This window comes from Eupeodes corollae, chromosome 1, assembly GCF_945859685.1.
Source record: "Eupeodes corollae chromosome 1, idEupCoro1.1, whole genome shotgun sequence".
Lineage (NCBI taxonomy): Eukaryota > Metazoa > Arthropoda > Insecta > Diptera > Syrphidae > Eupeodes > Eupeodes corollae.
The window spans coordinates 6,853,061-6,878,980 of record NC_079147.1 but is presented as its reverse complement, the minus strand read 5'-3'; the positions used below and the strand labels follow the sequence as shown (position 1 = coordinate 6,878,980).

General features: G+C 32.3%; 1 protein-coding gene across 7 annotated transcripts in view; it reads right to left on the bottom strand.

Annotated features, from left to right (window-relative positions):
• Positions 1 to 25,920, bottom strand: part of LOC129953719 (sodium/potassium-transporting ATPase subunit alpha) — a 110,132-nt gene that overhangs the window by 37,901 nt on the left and 46,311 nt on the right. For 3 of the 7 annotated variants that reach the window (XM_056067105.1, XM_056067104.1, XM_056067103.1), the window contains exon 2: positions 817 to 897. In XM_056067105.1, the coding sequence (XP_055923080.1) occupies positions 817 to 897 (81 nt within the window). Of the gene's footprint in view, positions 1 to 816; positions 898 to 4,918; positions 5,079 to 10,381; positions 10,468 to 11,140; positions 11,284 to 11,498; positions 11,631 to 25,920 lie in introns of those variants that run through there. The other 4 variants (XM_056067106.1, XM_056067107.1, XM_056067108.1 and 1 more) reach the window with 4 other exon arrangements.

The window sequence follows — 25,920 nt, the reverse complement described above, 5'->3', positions numbered from 1 at the left end:
GAATAAAAATCTATGTTTGAGAAAAAAATTATAAATAAATTCGCTTCAGGGAAAAAGAGAGTATTTGAATTTGTATTTTTTAAGAGACCACTCTTAACTTTTTGTTTATAATGTGAAAGCGACAAACAAAACAAACAAATAATGTTTGAAACTTGATTGACACTAAATTGGCAAAGATATATTTTATTTTTATTTATTTAAACATTTTTTAAAGAATTAAAGTGCGTTTGCACAAAGTTCAATGGACTTTGAATAAAAATAATATCGTTGCAATTTAGCATTGCACTCGGGCGTCAGCCGCGGGCGATCGGTTACAAACTTTTCGCAGAGAAGCGATAGGTTGAAATATGTATGTGGGGTGTAAGTGAATTGTCGCAGTTGTATCCACATTCCACACCTCCACAAATTGAATCTAAATTGAAAACGACATCGACATCGAATATCGTTTTGCATTGATTAATGGAAAATTAAGATGAAGTAGGTATATGAAACGATTAATAACCAATCAACCAGGAATTTCAGTGTTATGAATATGATATCTCGTCTTGAATGAATGCGTTCACAGTGCGGTTCACTTGGTTAGATACAATTTGTTTTTCCTGTTTTCTCAAGTCAATGAATATAATAGAACTATCCCTTTGATCATTAAGGCAGTTTTCAGTGTCTCAAACTCTTTAAGCAGCTTCTAACCAAATTAAACCAAGACTATGAACTATGACGATAAAGTGGTGTTGGTGTTATTTACTAAACATGAACTTAAATGAGAAAAAGAAAGTTATGAAAATGAAAATTAAAAAAACAAACTCAAAATATTACCTTGTACTGACCATCCGCTGTGATATTGTCATCTTCAGTTGGAATGACTGTAGCGACTCTATAAGAGTCAGCTCTCCCATGCTAATTATGAAAAATATGAATGAAAATAAAAATATAACTGAACACAAACAAAACAATAAAAAATATATAACAAACAAAAAATCATTACAAGCATCAAAACACAACAACAACAAGCATAAATAAACCAATTTTTGAATCAAAATAAAAGTTAGAATAAATCAACAACACGTTCCACAGTACTATTGACGGACGGTGGGAACAAACATAACAAACAAAATCGTAAAACGGACAAAATGAACATTTTTCCATCTCTTCAAAGGGTTGATTTTTGTATTATTTATTATTATTATTATTTTGTTTTTTAAAGAGGGGAAAACAAAACCAAAAAACGAGAAGTAGGTTGAAATATGCAAGGGTAAACAAATGAATAGTAAATAAATTCTGTCAAGGTTACATAACTTAACTGAATTGAGTCTTGTTTTATACGATTAGCTGGAATGTCGGTGGAATTCTATTTGAATGAAGGTTCGAAAAATGATTCTACTTCTAATTTTTATTTTTAACAAGAATCTTTTTTGGAAAATGAGTTTTTCAAATCAGGTTTAAGCTATTTAGGTTGAAGTTACTTGGGATTACTTAAAAGAAGATATGTTCTTGCAGCTTGTAACAAGGTTCGACAAATGATTCTACTTCTAATTTGTATTTTTAACAAGAATCTTTTTTGGGAAAATAAGTTTTTCGAATCAGGTTTAAGGTACTTAGGTTGGGGTTACTTGGGATTACTAAAAAGAAGATATGTTCTTGCAGATTTTAACAAGGTTCGGGTTATTCGATAATTCGGATAGAATGAAATATGCCTCGGTGTAACATTCCGAACGAAAATCTTCTCCACGGAATTTCGTCTTGAATGTCTTACCACCAAGGCATTAAAGGATATTCGCGCACCAATAATAAAGGTTTCATTTTTAATAGCCTAATATTGAGGCAGTTGCAATTTTTGAAGCTGTCATCTTTTGACATTTAGTAAGTAAAAACTATGCCATTACTAAAAATCAACAACACATTGGAATGCACAAGAGACATTACACCGTATTTCGAAGCAAAGACTTAGATTTTGCTTAATTAACAACAATAACGTCGTTTCTTCGCTGATTGGGTATTTAAAAAGCATTCAAATGATTTATGTAGATTTCCGTTGAAAAATATTTGGCGTTAGGTAAAAAAGGCTTAAGCCAATAAAATTAGTGTAACAGACTTTTTTTGCCTATTTCGTTTAATACAAACAACTTGAGTTTAAAATAACTACTAACGCCAATGTTCCGAAATTTGATGGAAAGTGAATTGAAATCACTTTTTAATTTCACGTGAAATAAACTTCGAAAACTTGGTAATTGCTTACTGTCGAACTGAACGATCATCCATTTTTATTTTTGTTCTGAAGTGAAGATTGATGTAAGTCAAAAAATTAAGCAGAATTCAGGAGAAAAAATAAGAAGACGAATTTTTCGAGAAAATAAAATAAATTGAATTTACCTGACACAATGTAAGTGTGTGAAAATTATGAAGCTGTTCCGATAAATAACGTAAATTCTTAACTTCCCCTTTAAGCTGTCATTATAATATTAGATTAAGCAAAGACGCTTTTTTAAATGTTTGAAGGGAAATAGAACCTTTTATAACACCTTCACCGATTCCTTCAATTCAAAAACTTTCTGAAACCCTCCGATCTCTAGCAAAAGGAAACTATAAAAGATTGATTCACAGAAATAGAAAATGTGATTTGAATGCGATCGAAAAATGGAACAAACCGAAACACAGGAACACCCAAATTCACTTTGGCAAAATGCATGCACAATGAGTGAAATACAGGACATGGTTACAAGTATCGTATTAATTTAAAGCTAGGTTCTCAAAATCGTGTGGAACGAAATCTGAATCTAAATTGAAAATCGAGTGAAATTGTTTTAAGGGTTCTCTCATAAGATTGATTTCATACCTTTAAATACTTTTCGAAATCACTTCAAGTGAAATTAAAACAGCTGACACATAACAATTCCGTTCTTTGTCATAATTTGTATAAGGTTATATTTTTGCGGTTCTTTGCTATAAGCAGTTTCCAAATACCAGTTGGGAACGACTGGTATCGAAGTATTTGTTCTGAACGTGTTTTTAAAATGTTTGAAAGAACGTTTTTTGGTATAGAGAAGACATTTGGTGTGTTAAAAAATCGTTTTAAATTCTTTGTCCCTTCCGTCAAATTAGAAGTTATAAGAAACTTTAGGTTTATGAAACTATTACTGTTTTTAAACAATTCGAATTCAAATCACACCAACATAATCTGGTCTAATTCAAATCACTTGAAAATTGTTAATATCAAAATGTAGGACACGGAAATTCACTTCGATTTGAGTTGGACAAAAATTAAATCAATATCGATAAAAGTGAATTTCAGAACTATAATTTATTTTTTGAATCGATTTCAAACCATTTTTAGTCTTTAGACAATTAGACAGGAAAATTCCTATTTATTGTGATATGAAGTTCTTTGAGTCTGTGTGACCAGTTTCTTGACTAACGTCAAAGTTATAATCTTCCATGATTAATTCCATTTCCTTTTTGGAGCCTCTGTTAAAAAAAGCAAAAATATCATATTGAGATCTCGGAAATTTCAAAAATGATTGTTGAAAAGCCTCTCCATCTTCGACAGTGTGATTTTTTATATGTTCGAATTTCGAAAATTGAATAAAACTGATATTTTTTTAACTAAAAGAAAAAAAGAATATTTAGCAATTAATGTGTAAATCAAACTAGAAAAGAATAACTTTCCAAAACGTTTTATTTGAGAATGATTTAAACTGTTTTTTTTATACTTCTAGTACAAAAACGAGTCATTTTTGTTGGAATTTGTTGATATTTAAATCTAAATACTTTGTGTTTCCTTGAATTTTTGAAGATCAAATAGGCAATGGGTCTTTTGTTGCCAACCAACAGTAAGATCTCTAAAATCCACATTTTTTGAGGTAAGGTAGCATATTTTATCAATTTCGAAGAATAATTTCTTGTGCATGGAAACACACATGACTTAAAAAGAAACCAATGGTTAAAAGATTTATTTTCTATCTTATACCATTTTTAAATTTCCGGCATAGTGTGTTTTTACTGTATACGTGTAACACATACAATTCGAAGCGCATGTCTAAATAAATCCCTTCCTCATGCAAAATGTTGATTTTTGATTTTGCATTTTCTATGCCAAAATCGAAAGTATGACATTTTTAAGTCGAAATTAAATTTCAATTAAAATAATTAAGAGCAAAATCATAAAATTCTCATATGTGCTATTTTTTTTTACCAAACTTTTTGCATTTGAGGCTTGAGGATATACCTACCAAAACTTAATTTATATACCTAGATAGGAACTTTTCACAGAGTGGATACTCTCTTGGAAATTAGAGCAAAAGCGAGAAAGAGAGTAAAAGAGCGAGGAAATTCCTTCGCTGTTGTCCAACATTTCTATTGATTTTTTCTTTGCGGCCTAAATTTAGAATTCTCTTTTATATGAGGAAAAACAAGAGGTATGTACATACATATGAATGTTTGAAAAAAAAAGCGTTTTTATTTTCTTTAGATATGTTTTTTGGGGTAAAAGAAAAACAAAGGTGTAAGCTATGATGAAGGGTAGAGGGTTGATTGGTGTGGAGGGATTTGTGAGTTTACAATATCGTCATCACCACCAACAACAACAACAACCTCATCATCATCATTATAATAATGGCGAGTGTGTTTTTGTGTAAAAATGTCAAGTGTATAATTGTTATGTAACACTTTTTTCATATTTGTTTCGTTTGTAAATAATGAACATTTTCAACTTAAAATCAATAAGACTAAAAAACAAACAATATAAGGTATTAAACGAATTATGATTGGAAATAAAGCAGGAAGTAAGTAATACCAACAAATCAAATTATTATGTAAGACATTTCAAACCTTGGATAGAGTATGGTACTCTTGCGAAAGGCGTCATAGGACTTAATTTAAGATTTGTTTCTTTTTTTTTTAAATTCAAAGTTTAATTTCTTACATTTCCTTTTTTGTTAGTCCTCGATGTATTTTATATGCAATAATTGTTGATAGAATAAATTACTATAGATTTTCTTTTTTGTTCAGTGACGGATCACAGGAAGAACACACGATTAGTTTTTCTTTGTTAGATTTTCTAATATTTTTTCGTTCTAAACAACCTGTACACATAAAAAGGAAAATATATCATTTAAACACACATTCAATTCAATATTATAACAAAAATAAAATAAACATATAAATACGGATAATTAAATTCATAACTAAGTGCAATTCGATTAAGTATTTATTAATTAGTGTTTCTCATTTATTTATAAACCCAACGGATACAAACGTGATTGGTTCCATACGATTTAACTTGAAAACAATAAATGGCCAGACTTGGTCGTAGGAATAAACAATTAAATGCTGATGTAAAGTTAAAGAAATAAGGGAATATGCCTGCCTCAACTATCAACTCAACCCTTCAAGATAAGCATTTTGGGCTGCTATGAAAGAGAAATTAGAAGATTGAAGCCAACTTATTAAGGAAGCTTTAAATTAAGAGGTTGGCCCCGGTAAATCCATCCATATTCAAATGGGAAAATCCAATGTAAAATGGTTTCAAAACCTTTTAATTATTAAGGTTTTACTTCCATATTCAAGAGTTTCAACTAAGACAATGAAATGTAGTTAATTGATAATTCGTCATATTTTGGAAAACGGCGTTTTATTTTAGCTTTAACATAAGATGAAATCCAAGTTTGTAAAACTAGCAAAAGCCTGAATGGAAATTGAGTAGGCGAGATTGTTTTAAGCATTTGCTCGTATCAAGTAGAGGAATTGCTTAGAAATTTGATTTCTTTTAAGATTCAAGTTGAGCTTGTTCTCAATGAAACTTTCGACTTCTTCCATTTGTTCAGCACAACATAGCATCAAAATGAATGTTATAAAAGTCTCATGTTTTTTTTTTTGTCGAAACCCATTCTTGTCATTAAATGTTTATAGCATTTGTAGTTTAATTAAATGACAACATCGAGCAATCTTGATTTTATAAAAATACAACACAAAACATTGTTAAAAGCCACCTTTTAGACGTCTACCGTCGTCGTTGTGGACGTCGTCGTCTGTGGTGCGGCGCACAGAATTACACTCAATTTAATTGTAGATATTGATAGATAGATTGAATAAGTTAGGGAAACAACACATTAATTAAACTCATTCTGTATTTCTGTATATGTATATATGTCGGTACATTATGTTTGAGCTTGGACTATTTAAATGTTTTGTTTCTCCATCATTCATGACCCCTCTTATACTCATGAATATATACAAATAACAATAGATATGATTTATATAAAACAAATCAACAAACAAATGAACAAAAAAGTGTGCCTCTGGTGTTTCTAGATAGATAGATAGAGATAGATTTTGTAGCTTCTAAGGTTAGCGATGCGAATCAAATAGAACTTTTAATGGTCATCATCATTATCATCAAAATGTGTGGGGGTTGGTAAGCAATATAACATATATACTACTTATAAACAGATTGCAAAATTAACAAATATAAAGGACAAGTTCTCACTTCCTCTCTAATTATTCAAACAAACAAAAATGAACAAAATGTGCTAGGTTACCCAACCCCTAGCTGTAGATAGATAGGTAGATGTACATATGTGGAATAGTCCCCGGTTCCTAATTTAATCTTCACAATGAGATTCATCTTCGTGAAAAAAAATATATACCTATGAGTATGTACAATTGTGTGTATGTATATTTTAAGGCAGTGCTGGATTTTCCATGAGGTTTAAGATAGGCTCTGAGTGTAATTCTCAGGGGCCCATGGAATTAAACAATCAGATAAAACTTAAATTTTGTACTTATGCAACTATTAAACCTTTTTAAACAAAATGTTTGAGTTTTTATCCGGATTTCTGCATATTTTTATTTTTTGATATTAAGAAAGTTGATTTTTAATTTGAGTTGAAAAAAGGGTAAATGGGTTCAATTGATGGAACATAGTAAATTTGAAGAGTTTCAGAAATCTTAGAAATCCAACACCAAGAAGAATATGACTTACAACTCTTAACCATTCCTGTATGCGAGTAATGCTGTCCGAGATGGAAGGGACCTACAGTTTATATGTTGAATCCGAACGGCTAATTTGAGAAAGCACTTTTTCATGACAAGAACTTCTCTTGGAGGATTTGTCAATTCCTCGCAAGAGGTAGTACCCGTGAAAAAAAGTTAGGTGGCACAGGCAGGGATTGAACCCAAGATCCCTTGCATGACAGTCCAACGCACTAACTAAAAAATGTGTATCTGCAAAATTTGAACTGAAATTCATGATACTTCTAAAAACAAAACTGTTTTATAAGGAAGTCGGATTTTAAAAACCCAAATTGCGACCGCCAAGAAGGTCAATATGCTTAGAACAATAGTGTCAGAAGTGGCAGCTAATACATCTGAGAGTAACACCACATGGAACTACCTTGTACTCCGCCCAAATTAAAAGGGCAACCCTTATACATTTTAAAGTTTAAACAGAGCAAGTGTTAAGAAATAGAAAAGGAATTACAAAAATAAGCCAGTTGGCAAATAAGTAAAACATTCCACATTCTTAACGTGCGGCTGAAAACGTTGATCGCGAAATTGAGCAAACTGATGGCGTTTTTTAGGGGATTACGAGAAAATTGTTTGAGTAGAAGCGGTTTAAGATTATTAACCCAAAGAAAGACGTGAAACAGACTGGTTAAAAAAGTTGCAGATTTTAAAAATATTTTTTTTTTCATTTTTATTGGGAATCAATTAATTATGTGATGTAAATTATGGAAAATATTGAACCCCTAATAGTGGTTTAGGTTCGAAATTTAAAAAGCTATGAGTTTTACCTCTAGGAAACTTCTCTAAAAATTAGAAATAAGGTATAAAACAACCTCTAGGACACTGTACTAAACTTAAATAGCTTATAGTGAGGAATTTACAGACAACCATTTATCTTCTATCGGACTCACAGTATAGGAAATGTGAAATTAAATTATTCCGGGTTAACTATTTTTCGGGTGATACTTATAAATAATTAGGACATTTGTTGGAAATTGTTTACAACGATTTGTTTTTTTTTTAGTGGAACTAAAAGGCTAATTTTTATTTTACTGCTGAGTAAAAATGTTGGAAATACGTTCCCTTTATTCGTGCAATGGTTTTATAATTTATTTAAGTATCAAATTTTAACAAAACACATTTTTAAAGCGCTGCAATAATTAGAAAATGTTAAAAATAAGTAAAATTGTTAAAGTTTAACAAAAATTTGTTCGCATGTTCATTTTATTCTTAATTGGAAAAGTTTATGACATAAGACAACTTTTTTACTAGGTATACAATTTTGTTGTTTCTTATTTGTAAAACCACAAAAATGCTGTTATAATTTTTGCATGACGGATAAAAAATACTCCATTTTTATGTATTTCATGGAACCTAATGAATTCAAGTCTGAAAAATCAGTGACTGTACAAATTTTAACCAGAATGGCACTTTCGTTGAACAATCTTGAAATTAATTTTAACAAAAATGTTATCCATTGTTATCCAATTTTTTGCACAAAAAACTTATGTAAGCTATGCCGAAGTTATAGGAAAGTTGTCTATTAACAAGGTTTTCACACAATAGATAGACTTAAATATATTAAACTTTTCAATTCCCAAGAGAGACAAACTTTGTTAAACAATTTTTTAGGATTAATTTATTTTTGATTAACATCTTCCTCTAATCTACTAATTGTAAACATAAAGGCTCACAGCTTTAAATTGAAATTCCAAAACATTATGGAAGTAAGAACAGAAAGGCTCTAACTAATTTCTCCTTGGCCTAGTCCGGTACTGGTGGTACACGGTATACACTTTGAATTATTTGCCACTGGAAGTGTAGCAAACATATGTATACATAAATACATATACCTACTCGGGGTACTTATGTTCACAATCAATCTCTTTCTCGACGACCCCAAAGCTGTTTCCTACCTCCTATTGTGCCAACATAATAGAAGAACCACCAATAGTTCTATTATGCTTCTGATGCTGATCTTGATATTCATGGTTCAGTAGTTGAGTTCAGCCTTTTCAAAATACATAATCTAATTTTTCAATGTGTATCTACCTATCTACGTAACGTACCTATGTATTTTGTACTCTTTAGATACCTAAACTTTTGAAATAATTAGTTGTGCGTATGATGATGACAATTTGGCAAGTTTGCAAATTGCATTGAACTTGAATTTTCAGAATTGGCCCCAAAGGCAAGATTATTTATGATCACAAAGAAATACACACAGAACAAAAAAATAAAATAAAACAAATTAAACAGTAAATTGTTTATTGTCGTCATATGTTAGTTTTGCTTCTACAAATGCCGCACTCACTTAGGTAAGTGTAAGGGTTTTATGATAATCAATTTGTTTAAACAAAACACCTTTGCGGTTATATTTTATAAACCTACTATAGTTTAAATACCTATTTCTAGAAGAAGATAATTATTATTAGTTAGACTTTTAGACCCCCTTAGCCCTGTAAAACTAGGTAGCTATCTACTTGTAGAAAAGTTAACACGCTTTAGAATAGAAAATCATCGTGATCAAGAAATCTCTAACTGGTTTTTCAACCAACGACTACATTTTCTATCTCTTCACAAGTTTTAGTTGTAAAAATCTAGGTATTGCTATAAACTTATAGGAATCCCCTTAAGGTTCTTTGTCGTCATAGCAAACGCAAACAAAAAAACACTTAAAATTTGTAGGTTAACCGCAGAGCATAATTCATGCGCAAAGGACGTTCCAGTATACCTACTTTTATTCCATATCTACTAGATAGTTGATTTGAAAAAAAAAAAAATGAAAAAGAACTTCTCAAGAAATAGATACCTATAGAAATTATGTAGGTACCTACTTAGTTCTTTTTTTTCACACACGAAACAAAGCAAATTTCACCCCAAAAAAAAGGAACTTTTTTGATTTTAAAATAAAGTGAAAAAACACTGAGTGAAAACTTTTAACTTTTGAAATCCCAAAAGAAAATTGGTATAAGGATAACGTAATCGTTAGAGAATCAAAAGAAGAAAAAGATACAAATTTCCAATTCGCCGCCGCACCTACTTTTTTTTCTACCCTTCCTTTATTTCTTCCAAGAGTGGGGGATGTAGTTACAACGAAAAGAACACCGCACCTCCTCCTTTCACAAAATTTATAGAGGAACTGCTGATTATTGATTTAACTCAGTTTTTTTCTTTTTTCGATTTTTTCGATTTTTGAAATTTGTGTTGTTGCATTTTATGTTGTTAGTTGTTGTGCCCGCCCTTCCTTATCGGAAAATTTGATTTTCGAAAACCTTCCAAGGATTCTTATAAGAAATCCAAAGGAAAAAATCTCTTATATAAAAATGTCCTTGCTGATTTCCTGTGTATGTAGTTTAGTTAAGCACAAACATTAACCCACCTGGTTACTCATATTCCAATAATTGTGTTTTTCTAATTAGCTTCTATGAGGCAAAAACCGTTAAATAAAAGAAAAGAAAAAACAAGCTAGAAACAGAAAAAAAAAATGAAAAATTATGAAACAGTTACAGTTAGAAGAAAAGTTGGTTGGTTGGTTGGTTTATGTCTTGGATAACATAACTGCTATACTTGTATATAGGTATAGGTATAGGAATTAAGGAAAAACCTTATTACGCAACTTATGTGCATTTTAGATTTTCATTTTTCCTTTCTCAAAACGAAATATATAATGTACAATTTTTATATACAATAAAAACTAACGGAAAAAAAGTCTGTTGAGCTTTGTGTGTATCTACTTGTAATAAAATAAGTAGGTACCAACTAATAACATTTCATATGTACAGTTTTTTAAAAGTCTTATACGTTAAAAACGCATATATTCAATTTTTTCAAAAACCCAAAAATTCCTTAAAATCCTTCTTTTTTTGAATTTTTTTTGATATTAATTAAAATTAGGCACAAAACACACTTCTTTTTTTTTCTTCGAAACAAATATGTAAAATAAATTGTTCACTTCACAACAATTTTCAGAATTCAATATTAACAAATTAAAACAAAAAGTATTATTAACAAATCAAATGGCATGTTGTATGTTTTTTTCATCTTTTTTTTTAAGTTTAAAACCAAACAATTAAACAAATTCAAGTTACAAGATTGTAATGTCAGCAGGAGTAAGTAGAGAAGAGAAAGGAGGATATACCTTTTATTAAATACTACTTTGCACTGTTACACAATAAGTTCACTGAAGATTCTATATTATTAGGGGTTAAAACACCCCTTTTAGATTATATTCACGGAAATGCGGAATTCTATTTGGTTTTGAGGTTGCTTTTCGAATCTTTTCTAAAATAGAAATGAATTTTTGTTTTAATAAATAGTTTTAGTTTAGAAGTGAAAAGCAAAATAAGCTTTGTGTAATACTAAAGCTTAAAAACTAATATTAATTATTTTTTTTTCGTTCTTCAATTTTATTCGTTTATTCTTCCTTTTCTTCTTTATTAGAAAAAAAAGCCAAGTTGTTGGAAGAAGAAGAATTTAAATTATTATGATGAACTAACCGTATCAACGAACACAACGCGCGACCTTTTCACTTCGGGATCAGCGCTCGACTAACTGAACTTCTAGATGCCGTTCGTATCAAGCTTTTCGCCGTAAAATATTTTACGAGTTCTGAGAGCTTTTGTTGTAGTTTTTGTTTTTGTTTTTACAAGTTTGTAGAAAATTTTCCACCACCATACAGAAAAAAAAGCTTTGTGCTTTTTTGTGTATGGACTTGGATGGAATGAAAAAAGGCGACACGCAGAGAGAGGGAAAAGCTTAAAATTAGGGTAGAGAGAGAACCGGTGTTACTGTTTAAGAGGGCTCTGATAACGGTGTCAACTACACTGTGTCTACACTTTCCTAGAGTACTAATACTACCCTCCACCATGCGTATTGAATTGTTGGAACTTTTTTCGTTCGCTTTTCTAATATAGGGGTGAGATTTTTACACAAGTTGTGTAATACACCCTGAGAGAGAGAGAGAGAGAGAGATAGAGAGGAAAAGAAAAAGAGAGCAATAAGAAAAAAGCTAATTTTCAAAGCTTTCTTTTTTACTATTGAAACTTGTGTATCCAAGGGGGGTTGTAGTTGGTCGTTGGTGGTGGTTTAATGGCATTTGATCGAAAAAATACAACAAATGCAATGGGATGTATATTTTGTATCTATTTTATTGTTTTATCTTCCCTTTTGATTTAAACAAAATAAAAAGCTACTAACAATTTTCTTATTGTTTATAGTCATGTTTTAGAAACATTTTGTTTTGTATTTAATTTATTTTATTTAAATAAAATACGAGAACATAAAATTGTCGTGTTTTACTTTTTTCGTTTTATTGTTTTTGTTATTGGTTTGATTTTATGCATATTATATGCGGTTGCGCTGAAAAAATGACGTCACAATGCGTCATAATTGGTATTTGGGAAGGGTAGAGAAAGCACATTTCATAATAAAAATAGTTTTTAATGTCAAATGTACATTTTTATACCTATTTTAAGTTATAATGAAACGGAAAATCAGCTAAGCCTAATAAATGCAAGGTCTAACATCAAAAATAAATAAATGTCATTCATAAATCATTCTTTGAAATCCTTATAGAAAAGGGTGTATTTTTTATGATGAGACATATAACAAACATATATGTTAAAAGAGGGAGTTAAGGGGGGGGGGGGTTACGAGGTGTGCGAGTTTGGAGTTGGATTGGAACATACACAACTTGCACTTCAAAAACGAAGAAATTAGGGCAACATTTTATATGGATTTTCTCTGGTTGGAGTAGAAAGCTTTTTACCCAATCCTTCTTCCTTGAGTAACTCAACTCAATCACCCATCTCCTATCCCCCCCCCATCACCAACAAAACATGGTCGATAAAAAAGTAGAACTTTATACCTTCCTAGGAAGGTACCGAAAGGAACAAATGAGAACTAAATGAATTCATTTTATTATATTTAAAAATTCGTCCTTAATTACTTCTTATTTTTTTTCTAAATTTCGTCCTTAAAGTAAATTTTCTTTTCTTTTGGTGTAAATTACATAATTTATATCGCTGAATTGCGCAAATCATCGCAAATATGTATCGTATCTAGGTATACCCTGAAAAAAAGCTTATAAATGAGAGAAAAGGATATTGTGTGATATATAGGCATCTCGATATAGAAGACCTAACCTATATTTGGAACAAATTTTCTTTAGGTATATAGGTACACAAATTCCAGCACATGGAAGAAATTAATTAGAACCCCGTTTTGGAATTGTCACCAACGAACACACATAAAATAAGACAGATATTCCTCTCGAAATACCTTCATTTCCAAAAAGATTGTAGGTACATTGTAAAAGTACATAGAACTTAGAGGTATTACATGACATACTAGAAAAAAAAATCCTCTTCTCCTTATGTTTTATTTTTTTGGCAAGGATAACGACTTTGGAGGCAGGATACAAAAATTGATGTTACGTAAAACGTAGGACCGGCCTCGTCCTTATGTAACAAACAAAAAACTTAATACAAACTCTTGGAAGAGCGACAGGGTTGGCGAACTGTGTTAGAAGTTTTTTCTTCTTCATTCGTCCTTTATTTTTTTTTTTGCTGTTTGCATGTTCGTTTCGGTATTGATTTTAGGGCGAAGAACTAGATAAATGTCTCCAAAAAGTCTGGTATAAAAATATACTACAACTTCTTGTCGGTACTCGAACAATATGAATATACAACACACTTTACACGAAAGAGTTGCATAATTTATACAAGTTGTTTTTTTTATTTTTGTTGCTGTTTTGGCATTTATTGAAAAGTTTTATATTATCATAAAATACAATTCGAAATAAAGAAAAAAAAAATATTTATAGTACCTACAAGAACGAACAAAAAAGAGAGCAAAAGCACAAAGTTGAAGGATTTTATACAGAGTTAACATACTGAAGTTTGTATAGGTCATGCGAAAAATTATTGATTTTGTGTGTATTTCATTATGCGATGGCGAAATTATATATTTTGAAACCGGGATGATGAAGGACAATGCGGCTTACATCATATTAAAATGCATTTTATTTCTGTCTTATTTGCATATTTGTTCAAAACGAAAATAGATATCCTAAAGGATTTATTGGGTATTTATGGATTTAATTTTAATGAGAAAATGCAATGGATACGGGGTACATACACATACATATATAAAAAGGTGGATGGTTTATCCTTTTTTCGCAATTTGTAGCTAAATAGAAGATTATTGCAACTTGTTACTTTTTTTTTCTTCAATTTTGTTAATTTTTAATGGTTTTGAAGTTTTTTTTTTAATTTCAATTTTGTAAGTTTTTACTGGTTTTGAATATTTTGAACCACGAATACTAGAAAAACATTTACAATCCAAGTTATCGAAGGCAAAGTGTGCTATGTGGAGAAGTTGCATTCTAAGAAATAGCGTTTCGAACATAGCTAAACACAAAGTATTTCGAGCTACCGCAATTGAAATACTGCTTTAAGGAGCAAAAGTTGGGGGTATCAGTCGTTTGAAGCTGTTGAAAAGATTGCTCCCTTTTTTAATTGCTAATTTTAATTCTTTCAAGTTGCCAAGTACGACGCCCAACTATATGTTACATCTTGAAACAGGAATAGGACCCCTCTTTTTAGACACACTTAAATTACATTTCAACTACTTGTCAAGAGTTTTTGGCGTTGGGTGACGAAAGTATTCCGCGAATAGTACTCACAGAAGCTATAAATTCTGAAGTTTCGTGTGTTAAAGAGTGGAAGAAACTGGCAATCGAATGCTCAACTACTTTTTCAATATCAGCAGACAAAAGTATCAAGGTGCTTAAATTGAATTTTGATGACTTGCTGAAAAAATTGGGCACCATGATGTACAATAAGTTTCTGAGTGAAGCTGAAGCATCTATTAGCAGATCTTACTACAATAATGTTAACCATTTCTCGAACCACAACACCTACTTCTTCGTCAAAAACAGTACACAAAAAATCGGCTTGATATTTAAAATGAGAGGTGGACTCATCAATTTTAACTGCATTCCTCACAGTCCAGAAATTCCAATATTGGAATGCGAAGATGTATTTCATTTCCTGGAAATTTGTCCAGTATTCAAGGAATTCTGAAAGCGGTATTTTGGGATAGATATGCTCGGTTTAGAAGAAACGATCAACATCTTGAATGGAGAACTAGGTTGGGACCTTCTGCATAAATACTCATTGAACGCTCTTCGCTATAGAACCAGAATAGTTGAGGAAAATTTTTAAGGTTTTAAAGTTTGAAAATTATTAAGATTATTTTATTTTTATTTAAAAGCATCTAAAAAGCTTATTTTCGTTTACATAAATTTAAAAAAAATGTGAGTCTGGTAGACGGCCTTCGACCAAATCATTTAAAGAGTTGCGTAATCTTACAATACAAATAATGGTTTGTTCTTGTATCTTTTGAAGTCAATAAAGCTAAAATGCCAGATTACATCGCATCAACTTGATCTCGTAGTTAAAGACTTGAACTTGATTATTACACAGCTTACTTTTAAATAATGAAAAGATAATTACAAGAGCTACCAGATTAAGAAGAGCTTAACGAATAAAAATAAATAAATCAGGTGGCACAACAGTCCATGCAGAACCAGGGCCTAGTGACTTACAACTCTCAACCATTCCTGTGTGCGAGTAATGTTGTCAGAGATAAAAGGGACCTACAGTTTAAAGCCGAAGCCGAATTAATATGCAATTAATCCTCTAAGAAATACTTTACCCAGAAATAATTTATTTAAACCGTTTATCAAATGAGTGTCTGGGCGTTTAAATGGGAAAACCTTAAATTAATTTCTACTTGATCAGAAGTAATGGGAGTCCATTAAAAAATCTCTATATCAATTACTTCAACGTTTTAGAGATATTTTGAATTGTTGTTGCAATTTATTTGTTTAACAAATTTTGGGCCATTCCGCCTTTTTAAAACTTAAATTGATATATTTCTAAAAGTTTAAAATAAAAGAAATGAACTTAAAACCATGTGATACCTGGAATCTTTCGGAATTTTGTTTTTTAGTGTTAACCAATTATAAACAAAATTTCGAGGGTTTTAGATTTTATTAGGAGTAAGGATTATGTTCCCAAAACGATGTTATTTCAACACAAAATTAAGAAAATACATCCAGCAAAATTAATAAACGTGCAATAACGAAGGGTTTGGTCTCATTCCATAGACGAAGTTTAAAATGTTATGAATATAAAACGAAATTCCTACAAGTGACAATTTACTAAGTTACACCACCCAAGAAGGTGGTTTAGCAAAGGAATAAGATTTAAATGTGTCATATTTATTCTGAAATAAAAAAATAAGTGAAGATTGCTAATTTAATGTTCTTTAATGTGCTTGATTTGTCGAGTTTTTAAACCATTTCCAATTATTCATCGCAGTCATCGAGCGCAAGTGCTAAGCGAAATATATTTTTTTTCAAAGAAAATTTGAGGAAAAGTATAGTGATTGTTGAAGATGATCAAATGGGGACACAAAAGAAGGACAGAAAACAGGCACAATACTTACAAAATTCCCAGGTGTGTTGACAAATTATCACAATTTTATGTCAAAACCCATACAAAAATAACCCAAGTCTGCCGAACTTGATGGAAATTTCATATTTCCGAGCGGAAATCCTATTTATTGTTGTAGATGTTTTTAAGACATTTTTGGTAAACATCACTTTACTATTCCACGAACATTTAGGTTGTCTCATGGAACATTTTAATTCACAACTTAGGTCTCCAGTTATAGCTATCATTGGTTTTCATCAGTGAAAACCAACATTGGAATTTTGTTTACAGGTCGTTTTCTTTTTCTGCATTGAATAAAATGTCCTGATTGAAATCCACCGAAAAATGTTAACTGGCAGAAATCTGTTATTGAAATTATGTGAAACTGAAATCATTGGAAAGATTCGTTCCATTGGTGGATATAAAAGAATCAGCTGTTTAGAAAATGAATTTACGTCCGGAATTCTTTGAGTGATTTCCGATCGATCAATAAATAATTTTCATTTCTAATCAAAGGGAAACAGCGTAAATATCGATTCAAACATTTTTCCGGATCATTTTCAATGATAGCTATAACTGTCGCCTAACTTTTATTCCCAGATAAACTCGCGGAATAAAGGTGGAGTAAGCGTGTTTCATTAATTTGGCTGATTACGTTTAGGATAAACTATTTAACTTTAAAATAAAAAGAAGTCCAAAGTCAATACTTGCTTACTATTACATAAAGTGTTAAGTTATCAAATTAGGCCTTTAATTAAGTATAATATACAAAACCATATATTCCGTTATTTAAAGGAGTTTTCAGATCAACACACCCTAAAGTGTTTATATTTTCCATTTTAAAGGAGAGAAAAGCAGAAATCACGGAGTTAAAAATTCATTCCGGCAAAATAAAAATGATAAGCCTCGGAACCCGGCCATTCTCTCAAATATAGAAAGGGGAAGTTTTCAATACCTTGGTTGTATCGCGTCCATCGAAGCGAACAAGACGTCATCTGCCGCACCGGCAAAGCAAAAGCGGCGTTGGGTATGCTGTCCAAAATTGGGAGGAATAAATCAATCAGCTTAAGAACAAAGCTACGACTGTTCCGCACAAATCTCGAATCTGTTCTTCATTATGGATGCAGCACCTGGAAGGTTACTGCAAACCTTCTTGAATAGATGTCTTCGCAACATCCTAAGAATTTTCTGGTCAAGCCGAATATTTAACGAGGTCCTTCAAAGAAGGACATGTCAAGAACCTCTATTATACGAAAGCGTAAGTGGCAATGGATGGACATACGCTTCAAAAAGGTAACGACTGCATTGCCGGCCAAGTTATGCAGAGGTATTCGCTAACACAAGAAGGACGAAGGTCTGGACGACCGAGTAGCAATTGATCGAGGACAGTCGACAAGGAATCAAAGTCACTAGGCAAGAGGTGGACGGAGCTGATATATATCTCCAGAAACCGCCCACGATGACGCGTAAGTAAGTATTTAGAATCTAAAACATTCAAACGCGTTTCACGAGAGTTGTGGTGAAAAGAATTCAATGGGACATTAGATCTTCCTTCCTATGAAACGAGAAGAAGAAACTTGGTATGTTGCCTCTTAACATTCGTAAAAAGTTCAGCGAGATTATTTTAATTTGGGACATATTATCAAACCATATTCATTGTTCACAAATGTTAGCCCTAATTGGGATTAATGTTCTTGCGAGATTGCTTCGAAACCAATCGTTTCTCAATGTTCAATATCATAGAACTGTGTATTCTGCCAATGAACAGAATGATACAGGTGTTTAAGAGAATCAAATACTGTTTTTCTGATTAACTTCAAAGTTAGAAGATATTTATTTAAATCAAATTTATTGTTAATTTAAAAAAACTTTGCTGGTGGTATCGTTAAAGATTTCAAATGGTTATATTATATTACCAAGTAATCACTTAAGAACCTATTGTAACTTTGTTTGATAAATAAACTAAACTAAACTGAACTAAAATTTAAACATCAAAACCATGTTTTATTTTATAGATTTGTATCACAAAAATGTAAATCCTTAACGAAATGAACAACAATTTTTAGAACCATAAAAAACTCAAACGAAATACTTAATTTACTTTACTGATACTCTCTTGGAACCTAAATCATTGTTAAGAAATCAAAACCCTAGGTATTTTGTACCTTTAAATTTGAGCTCTTGATCTATTGCCATTCAAAAAAGTGCTTCTAATTAACTATTCCATTTTAAATATCTTAGCAGTACGTTTTCTAGTTAGAAATAAGGACAGTCAAACCTTCTTAATAATTTAAAGCAGCTTCGAATGGAAAGCACGATACTTTCCGAAATTTTAGTGAGGGCATTTGAAATGGGAGTCGATGTTCCGATTAAGCTATATCTCCGATTAGCTTTTGAACTTTTCCAATTATAGAAGAGGGTCAAATTCTATTTTACCCGAACCGTTCAAAAATAGTGCAGAAAATTATTTTAAAAAAACCTAATAATTCTATTTTTAACATAATCTTCTTAGGTATCTACTGCTCTTCATAACAAAGGTAATTTCAAAATAATTAAACCAAAAACCAAAAAAAATAAAACAATTCCATTAGAAATATAATCATCACTTCAATAAAATGTCTACACATACACTATGACGTTGATAAGAAAAATTAATAATAAAATAATAAAACTAAATAAACCTTGATAAGTCGAAAATCAAATGATATTGTTTGTACTAATCCGGCATAAACTGGAGTCTTGTATAATATGTACAAAGACACAAAAATAATAAAACAAAAATATATTTTTGTTTAATCTTTATGCCTCGAAAATATTTTTATGAAGGCATCGTATTATTATGTCGCAAAAGATAAAAATAATAATTTTAACTTAATTGGCAATTAAAAGGTTAAGATTTATTAAATTGATTTTTCAAAATTTACAATTTCAAACTGGATAGTTTTAATATGAAAAGTGGATACAACTGCTTTCTATTAAAAAAATTATGTATTCCGTTATTAGGTTATCTTTAGATATTTTTGTTTGGTTGAGGGGTTTAAAGTGATTTTTTTTTTTTGAACTTTTGTTATTATAAGACAAACAATAGTGTTATTATCTTTTGGACTGGGAGTTGAGTTTAACAAGCGCATTTTATCATTTTTATCAATTGGTGCTTAAAATAAATGTTTTGGATGTTGCTAGAATTCTTTTTATAGCATTTTCTTTTTATTTGTGCTTCCCTATCAAAAAGTTTGCTCTAAGGAACTTCAAAATATTCTAATGAATAAAGGAGACACAAATATGTCCTCAAACATATTTAATCAACTCTTAGGTTTAACTTTAACATAGCTCATAGTTTAAGAGAAGGTTAATTATACAATTTGGATTGCAATGTTTGTTTTGTTTTGTTAGGTTAAACCTTATTCAAAAGTATTTATAGCTCAAAATTTAAGACAGAAACGTAGGGTAATACGTTCTTAAAATTTTTATAAATAGGTATGCTGAATCTTTACCTTTGACGGGCAACAAAAATCTATATATATCCCTAGCTACTTGTAAACTTATGCTTAAGCATGATATCACATATTATCTAATACAATCACTTGTCGGTCAATTTAAATTATTTTGGGTAATGCTTCATGCTAAACGACTCATTTCGGTTTCTTGATTGCACATATGCTCCGTTATAGGAATCTTTACTGGTCAATGCTAAGACATGCTTATCTTATTGACTTGGAACTCCTGCGAACGATATTTTTAGAATAAGCTGCATGGATTGAGAAGGAGCACAGACAGAGTCTCACTCTCTATGTTCATGTCCTTGTCTCAAAGACTCCACTTTTACTACAATGATGTCTTAGAAATTCAAACATATATCCATTTTTTTTTTTTTTTTTTTTATAATAAACACACACTCAAGGGGATATTACTACCCTTATTATGCAGATGCACAGTGTGAGCACTAGGAAGAGGAGAGAGGGTTTAAAAGGAGATGTCGATGCACATTGGTTTTGAATTCCTGAATATTGCAATGACTAGGAAAGACAGATTGTAAGGCATTCCACATTCATGAAGTACGGCTAAAGAACGAATCTCTGTATTTGACAGTACGACCGAAGTTGGGCTCGAGGTATACTGATGAGCATTCCTAGAAGCGCGAGTATTACGGTTGAACTATTTAAGGGGAGGAATGCAACTGGCTATTTCACTAGAGCATAAGCCGTTAAAATAACGGTAAAAAAGGGTTAGACAAGAGACCTTACGACGATGTTCAAGCGAAGTAAATGAACTTATGATGATATTATCACCTATCAATTTAAATGCTCTACGTTCAGTACTATCCAAGAGGCTTAAGTAAGTTGCAGGAGCACCAGCCCAGAGATGGGAGTTATACTCAAGCTTTGGACGTATGTAAGTCTTGTAGATAACAGCCAGATCAGAAGGGGTGAAATATTTCTTGCATCACCTAAGAAAACCCAAACATCTTGCGCCATTTTTGGCGACATCGCGTATGTGATCATTCCACAAGAGGTGGTTGGTGACACACATACCGAGAATATCGAGGTGTTCAGTCTCATTGATGCAAGTGCCATCCATGGATAATAGCAATGGGGTTATATCTCGCTTTAACGATACAAGACAGCATTGGGTTTTCGAAGCATTAAATTCCACGCGGTTTTTTAATCCCCATTGAACAATGCTGTTTAGATCGGAATTTAATGAGCTTATCATATTTTGTCGTTGCAGTTCCACATCCGAAGAAGAGGGATGTGAGTCTGAAAACGAATATGAAAAGCTAAGAGTACTGTCGTCAGCGAAACAATGTATTGGATTAGATGTTGCAGACAGAAGATCATTAATAAAAATGAGAAAGAGTGTTGGAGATAAAACAGAGCCCTGGGGCACACCAGCATTTATTTTATGGTTTTCAGACTTGAATCCATCCAATACTACTTGTATTGAACGATCCGAAAGGTAATTACTAATCCAATGAAGCAGGGATTCATGAAAACCGAATGCACGCATTTTCGATAAGAGAGCCTGATGCCAAACCCTATCAAATGCTTTTGAAATATCAAGCGCAATAATCTTACTTTCTCCAAAACGATGTAAAGATTTGCTCCACTGTTCGGTGAGATGAACCATGAGATCACCAGTGGACCTATTTCTACGAAAGCCGTATTGCCGGTCGTTAAGAAGCTTTCGATCTTCAAGATATTTCTTGAGCTGATAATTAATCAGCGTTTCCATGACCTTGGAAAGAAGGGACGTAAGTGCAATCGGTCGGTAGTTAGAGGGTGAGGAAGATTCGCCTTTTTTGGGAATAGGCTGGACAAATGCCGTTTTCCATCCGCTCGGAACGAGACCTGTGAAGTAGGACAGATGAAAAAGATTACGCAGTGGTTTTGCCAGCGTTGATGAACACCTCTTCAGAACAATAGCGGGGATACCATCCGGACCAGCGGATTTATGTGTGTTTAGATCTCTTAGAACTCTTGCCACAGTACGAGTGCGAAAAAAGATTGGTCCCATAGAATCACTAACTCGCTCAAGTACAGGCGGAGTCATAACACTCACTGGCAGCGTAGAATTGGCGGCGAACTGCCTAGCAAAGAGATTAGCTTTCTCTAAAGAGCTAACAAAAGGAGTGTCATTAACAACGAGCGTAGGAACCGAAGAAGAGGAAGAATTCCTCATATTTTTTACAAATGACCAAAAATTTGTACTGCTTTTGGGACATTGCAGTATTTTTTGCCGTAAATTTTGGTCCGTCGAATATGGGCGTTGCAGGCCTTCCTGGCTTGTTTGAACTTTTTCCGGCTTTCCTCAGTACGGTTGGTTTAAGTGGACTAGTGTGCATTCTAAAACAGTCGAAGACATTAAAAATGGATTAATGTCAGAAAGAGCATTAGCTCATTTTGATTCATCTTTGACCGTAAAGTTAACAGTGGAAACAGTCCTGTAGGTCTAGGTGCAGTTCTGTCACAGGCTTACGAAAATGGTCTGGAAAGACCTGTGGAATTTGCATCTAGAAAGCTAACCTTGACTGAAATGAAATACTCCCAACTTTTTGGGGTGAACAAATTTCACCAATACCTATAAGGTAGACAGTTAACGTTGGTTACGGACAATAGACCTCTTATATACACACTAGGTTCTAAAAAAGGTATTCCCGTAATGGCTGCAAATCCCCTTCAACGAATAGCTTAAGTTTTGGCTGGGTATACATTTGGTATTGAATGTGTTATGTTGGAAGCAAATACGTTTTTCGTGTGCACAAGATCAAGATGATGAAAACGATCAAATGGTGTCCGAAAATCTTTACATCAATTATGTTAAAGAAATAGGTCGAGCGGGATACGGAAAAAGATAGTGTGTTAGTCAACATTCAAAACTTTTAACAAAATGTTTTGGTACTTGACAAAATTGATGAGTGAACCCGTCCTTTCTATTTAAGATGAAATGAATTGAGTGTGGATTCTTGGGGCTACTGGATTGTTATTTCATTTGTGTTGCAAGAATATATTTTAAAAGAGTTACCTCAAACTTACATGGGAATTGCTACAATGAAGGCAATGGCAAGAGAATACTGCTGGTGGCCAAAGCTACAAGAAGCAATCCTCCAAAGGGAAAGTTGTTCAATTGGGAATGGCCTGAGGAACCTTGGGTGCGGATTCATATTGATTTTTTTTCCGAATTATAAGAAGTGGTTCATGGTTCTTGTTGATAGCCATAGTAAGTGGGCAGAGTGTTTGGATATGGGTACAAACACCACAAGTCGAGCAAAAGTTGTTTGTCCTCCGCTAAGCCATGAACTTGTGTTAACTGAATCAATCAATCAAACTCAATCATCCCACCAACAATAGGATAATTCCAATAACTGTGTTGTATGCAAAAAAAAAAAAAAAAAAACACCCTATAAATCATGTCAACTTTAATATTTCATAAATATTAACATTACTGCTAAGAGACAACATCTTCAATAAATCTTGTGTTAATATTAACTAATTTCAGTCATAAATTGTATGTGCAAGTTTCTTTTAGTGTACGAACGTGATATTCCCCACTTTATAAGTTAACTGTGCATAAACTCAGTTTATGTTAATAACTTATCGTACTATTAATAGCAATTTTAAATCATTTGTCACCTATTAAATTTAAACCACATAAAATCAAGAAATCTGATATCCCAATTTTTCACCATTGCAACTCCACTCTTCACACAAAAGATGATAAAAGCTTTATATTGATAGCTAAATATACGAAAAAATCTTAATTAATTGCAAATTATAGATATTAATAATAAAAGTTTATCAAATTATCATGTGAACGATAAAATTATATTTCAATTGACCACGACCAAAATTTCGGTGTAGAATACGAAGGTAATTATTGTGTAATCATTTGGGTAATGGGTTGTGATATAATCACAAAAGCCTGATTTGATCACCTCTTAACAAATTATATCTTCCTCAAGCTGTGTGATAATGGGGTTTTAGAAAAACCTACATTTTCTGCACGAGCAGAAATAATAAGCAAGCATGTAAGGCATTGAGTGTTAATATGGTTCATTATTATTACAGAGTGTTTATTTTACATGGTTTCATTTATTTGTAACAATCTCCCACGGGGTGTGAATCTATCTATACGCCTGGGAGTGTAGCTTGTGTGCATCTGAATAGTTTTCTGATATCGATTTACGTCAAAACAGTGAGTAGTGATATCACTGATTTTATTGTTTGAATTGTTATGTAATGGAAATTGTACCTCCTCCAATAAACATTTTATGTGAGGTATTTTCAATTATAATCGTCGCTTGACGTTTGACGCTCGTCGTCGACGTTGTAAGCTTTTTCCGCTGTCCATAACCTCAAAGTTTGTGTTGGCTACAGCGATGTACCTACCTATCAAACGTCATGGATACAGTGTTGTTGGATTTGTCATCATTTCAAGTTTGTGCTTATCTTTAACTAACTGACTGACTGATGGCAACAAGTACAAGTACATTATACTCTATACACCATTCTATAGTAGATATAAAGCTGACACTAACTAACTAACTAACCTCAACGTGTAGCCGTGAATTAAAATTATTTATGATTTTTATTAATTAACACCAATTGAGTCCGAAGGAAAGGAAGAAATCTTATGTCTGCCCTGGTAATTATCAGATTTCTTCTGGATGACCGAACAAAAACACAAGCCACATCCACACAACATCATATCGGCCTCTAACAGACGACTTTAAAGGCACAAAGTCACAAAGCCACCAGCGCAAGTAGCAACAATATTCTATCTATTCTATTTGATGTTCGTGGGAGGTGGATGGCGGTAGGTTGAGCAGCAAAAAGCAAAGGCAAAGTCAAACCAAGCACCACATTGGATGGACAGTATCCAGTTGTTGGAGGAGCCACATAAGCAGCTAGACTCACGCTATACATGTACATCAGTCATATAATCCATAAACTTTAGCCTAGCCTAGCTTAGCCTAGCAAAAAATGCTGATGATGAGCGTTTCGTTTTATGTTGGTTACCATCAATGTCGGCCGGCCGTTGCGAGTATAAGTTTAGAGACCAAACGACAGCGAACAAGCAAAACTAGAATGAATTTCAGCCCGGAAAAAACCAATTGTAGTGCGTTTAATTTGCTTTCCCCACATCATTATTAGGAATTATAATTCACAGTTTCACTTCTCTGCTTTACAAATTGCTTCTGCGGTCCGTTCCACCTCGATTTCCATCCCCCAACCCCATCCCTTATTCTCCAGATTGTGTGTGCTTTTTTCAGAGCTCGTTCATTGTGTCACAAAGAAATCGAGTTATGTAATCGACAGTAAAATATTTGCAAAGAATACACAACTTAGATACAAGAGGCACAAAAAGAGACAGAGAGAGCGAAAGAATGGGAGAAAAAATGAGAAAAATCGATAGTGTAATAGAAGTGCACTTAGTTACATGCACCTACAATATGGATGTAAGGAAAAAGCCCACCCAGGATAAAGTTGGGAGGTTAAGTAAGAGGCGGCAAGCGAATATTCGTACTCATATTTATTAGAGCAACTATATTGCCCCCACATGTTGGATTGTTCCTATTGCCTTGTCGTTATATACATAAATACAAGATACGGCCATCAAGACAGTAATTTGTCTTGATAGCTTGTTAAATAGTGGAACGAAAAGATTTTAAAGATAATCATCATCTTCATCATCATCATCATCATCAACGTCGTTTTCGTAAGATTGCTTCCAGACAGTTGTAGTTGTCCGTGTTCAAGTCGGTTTTGGACAGAACTATATAATTGTGATAGTGATTGACACCCCTTAGTTAATACTGTTTTTGCAATTTTGACACTCTTGATTGCAGATATAGTTTACTTTTGTAAAATGGACTTGTTTTCCAAAATTTCGATAACTTTTCAGTTCCCTTGGACAATCT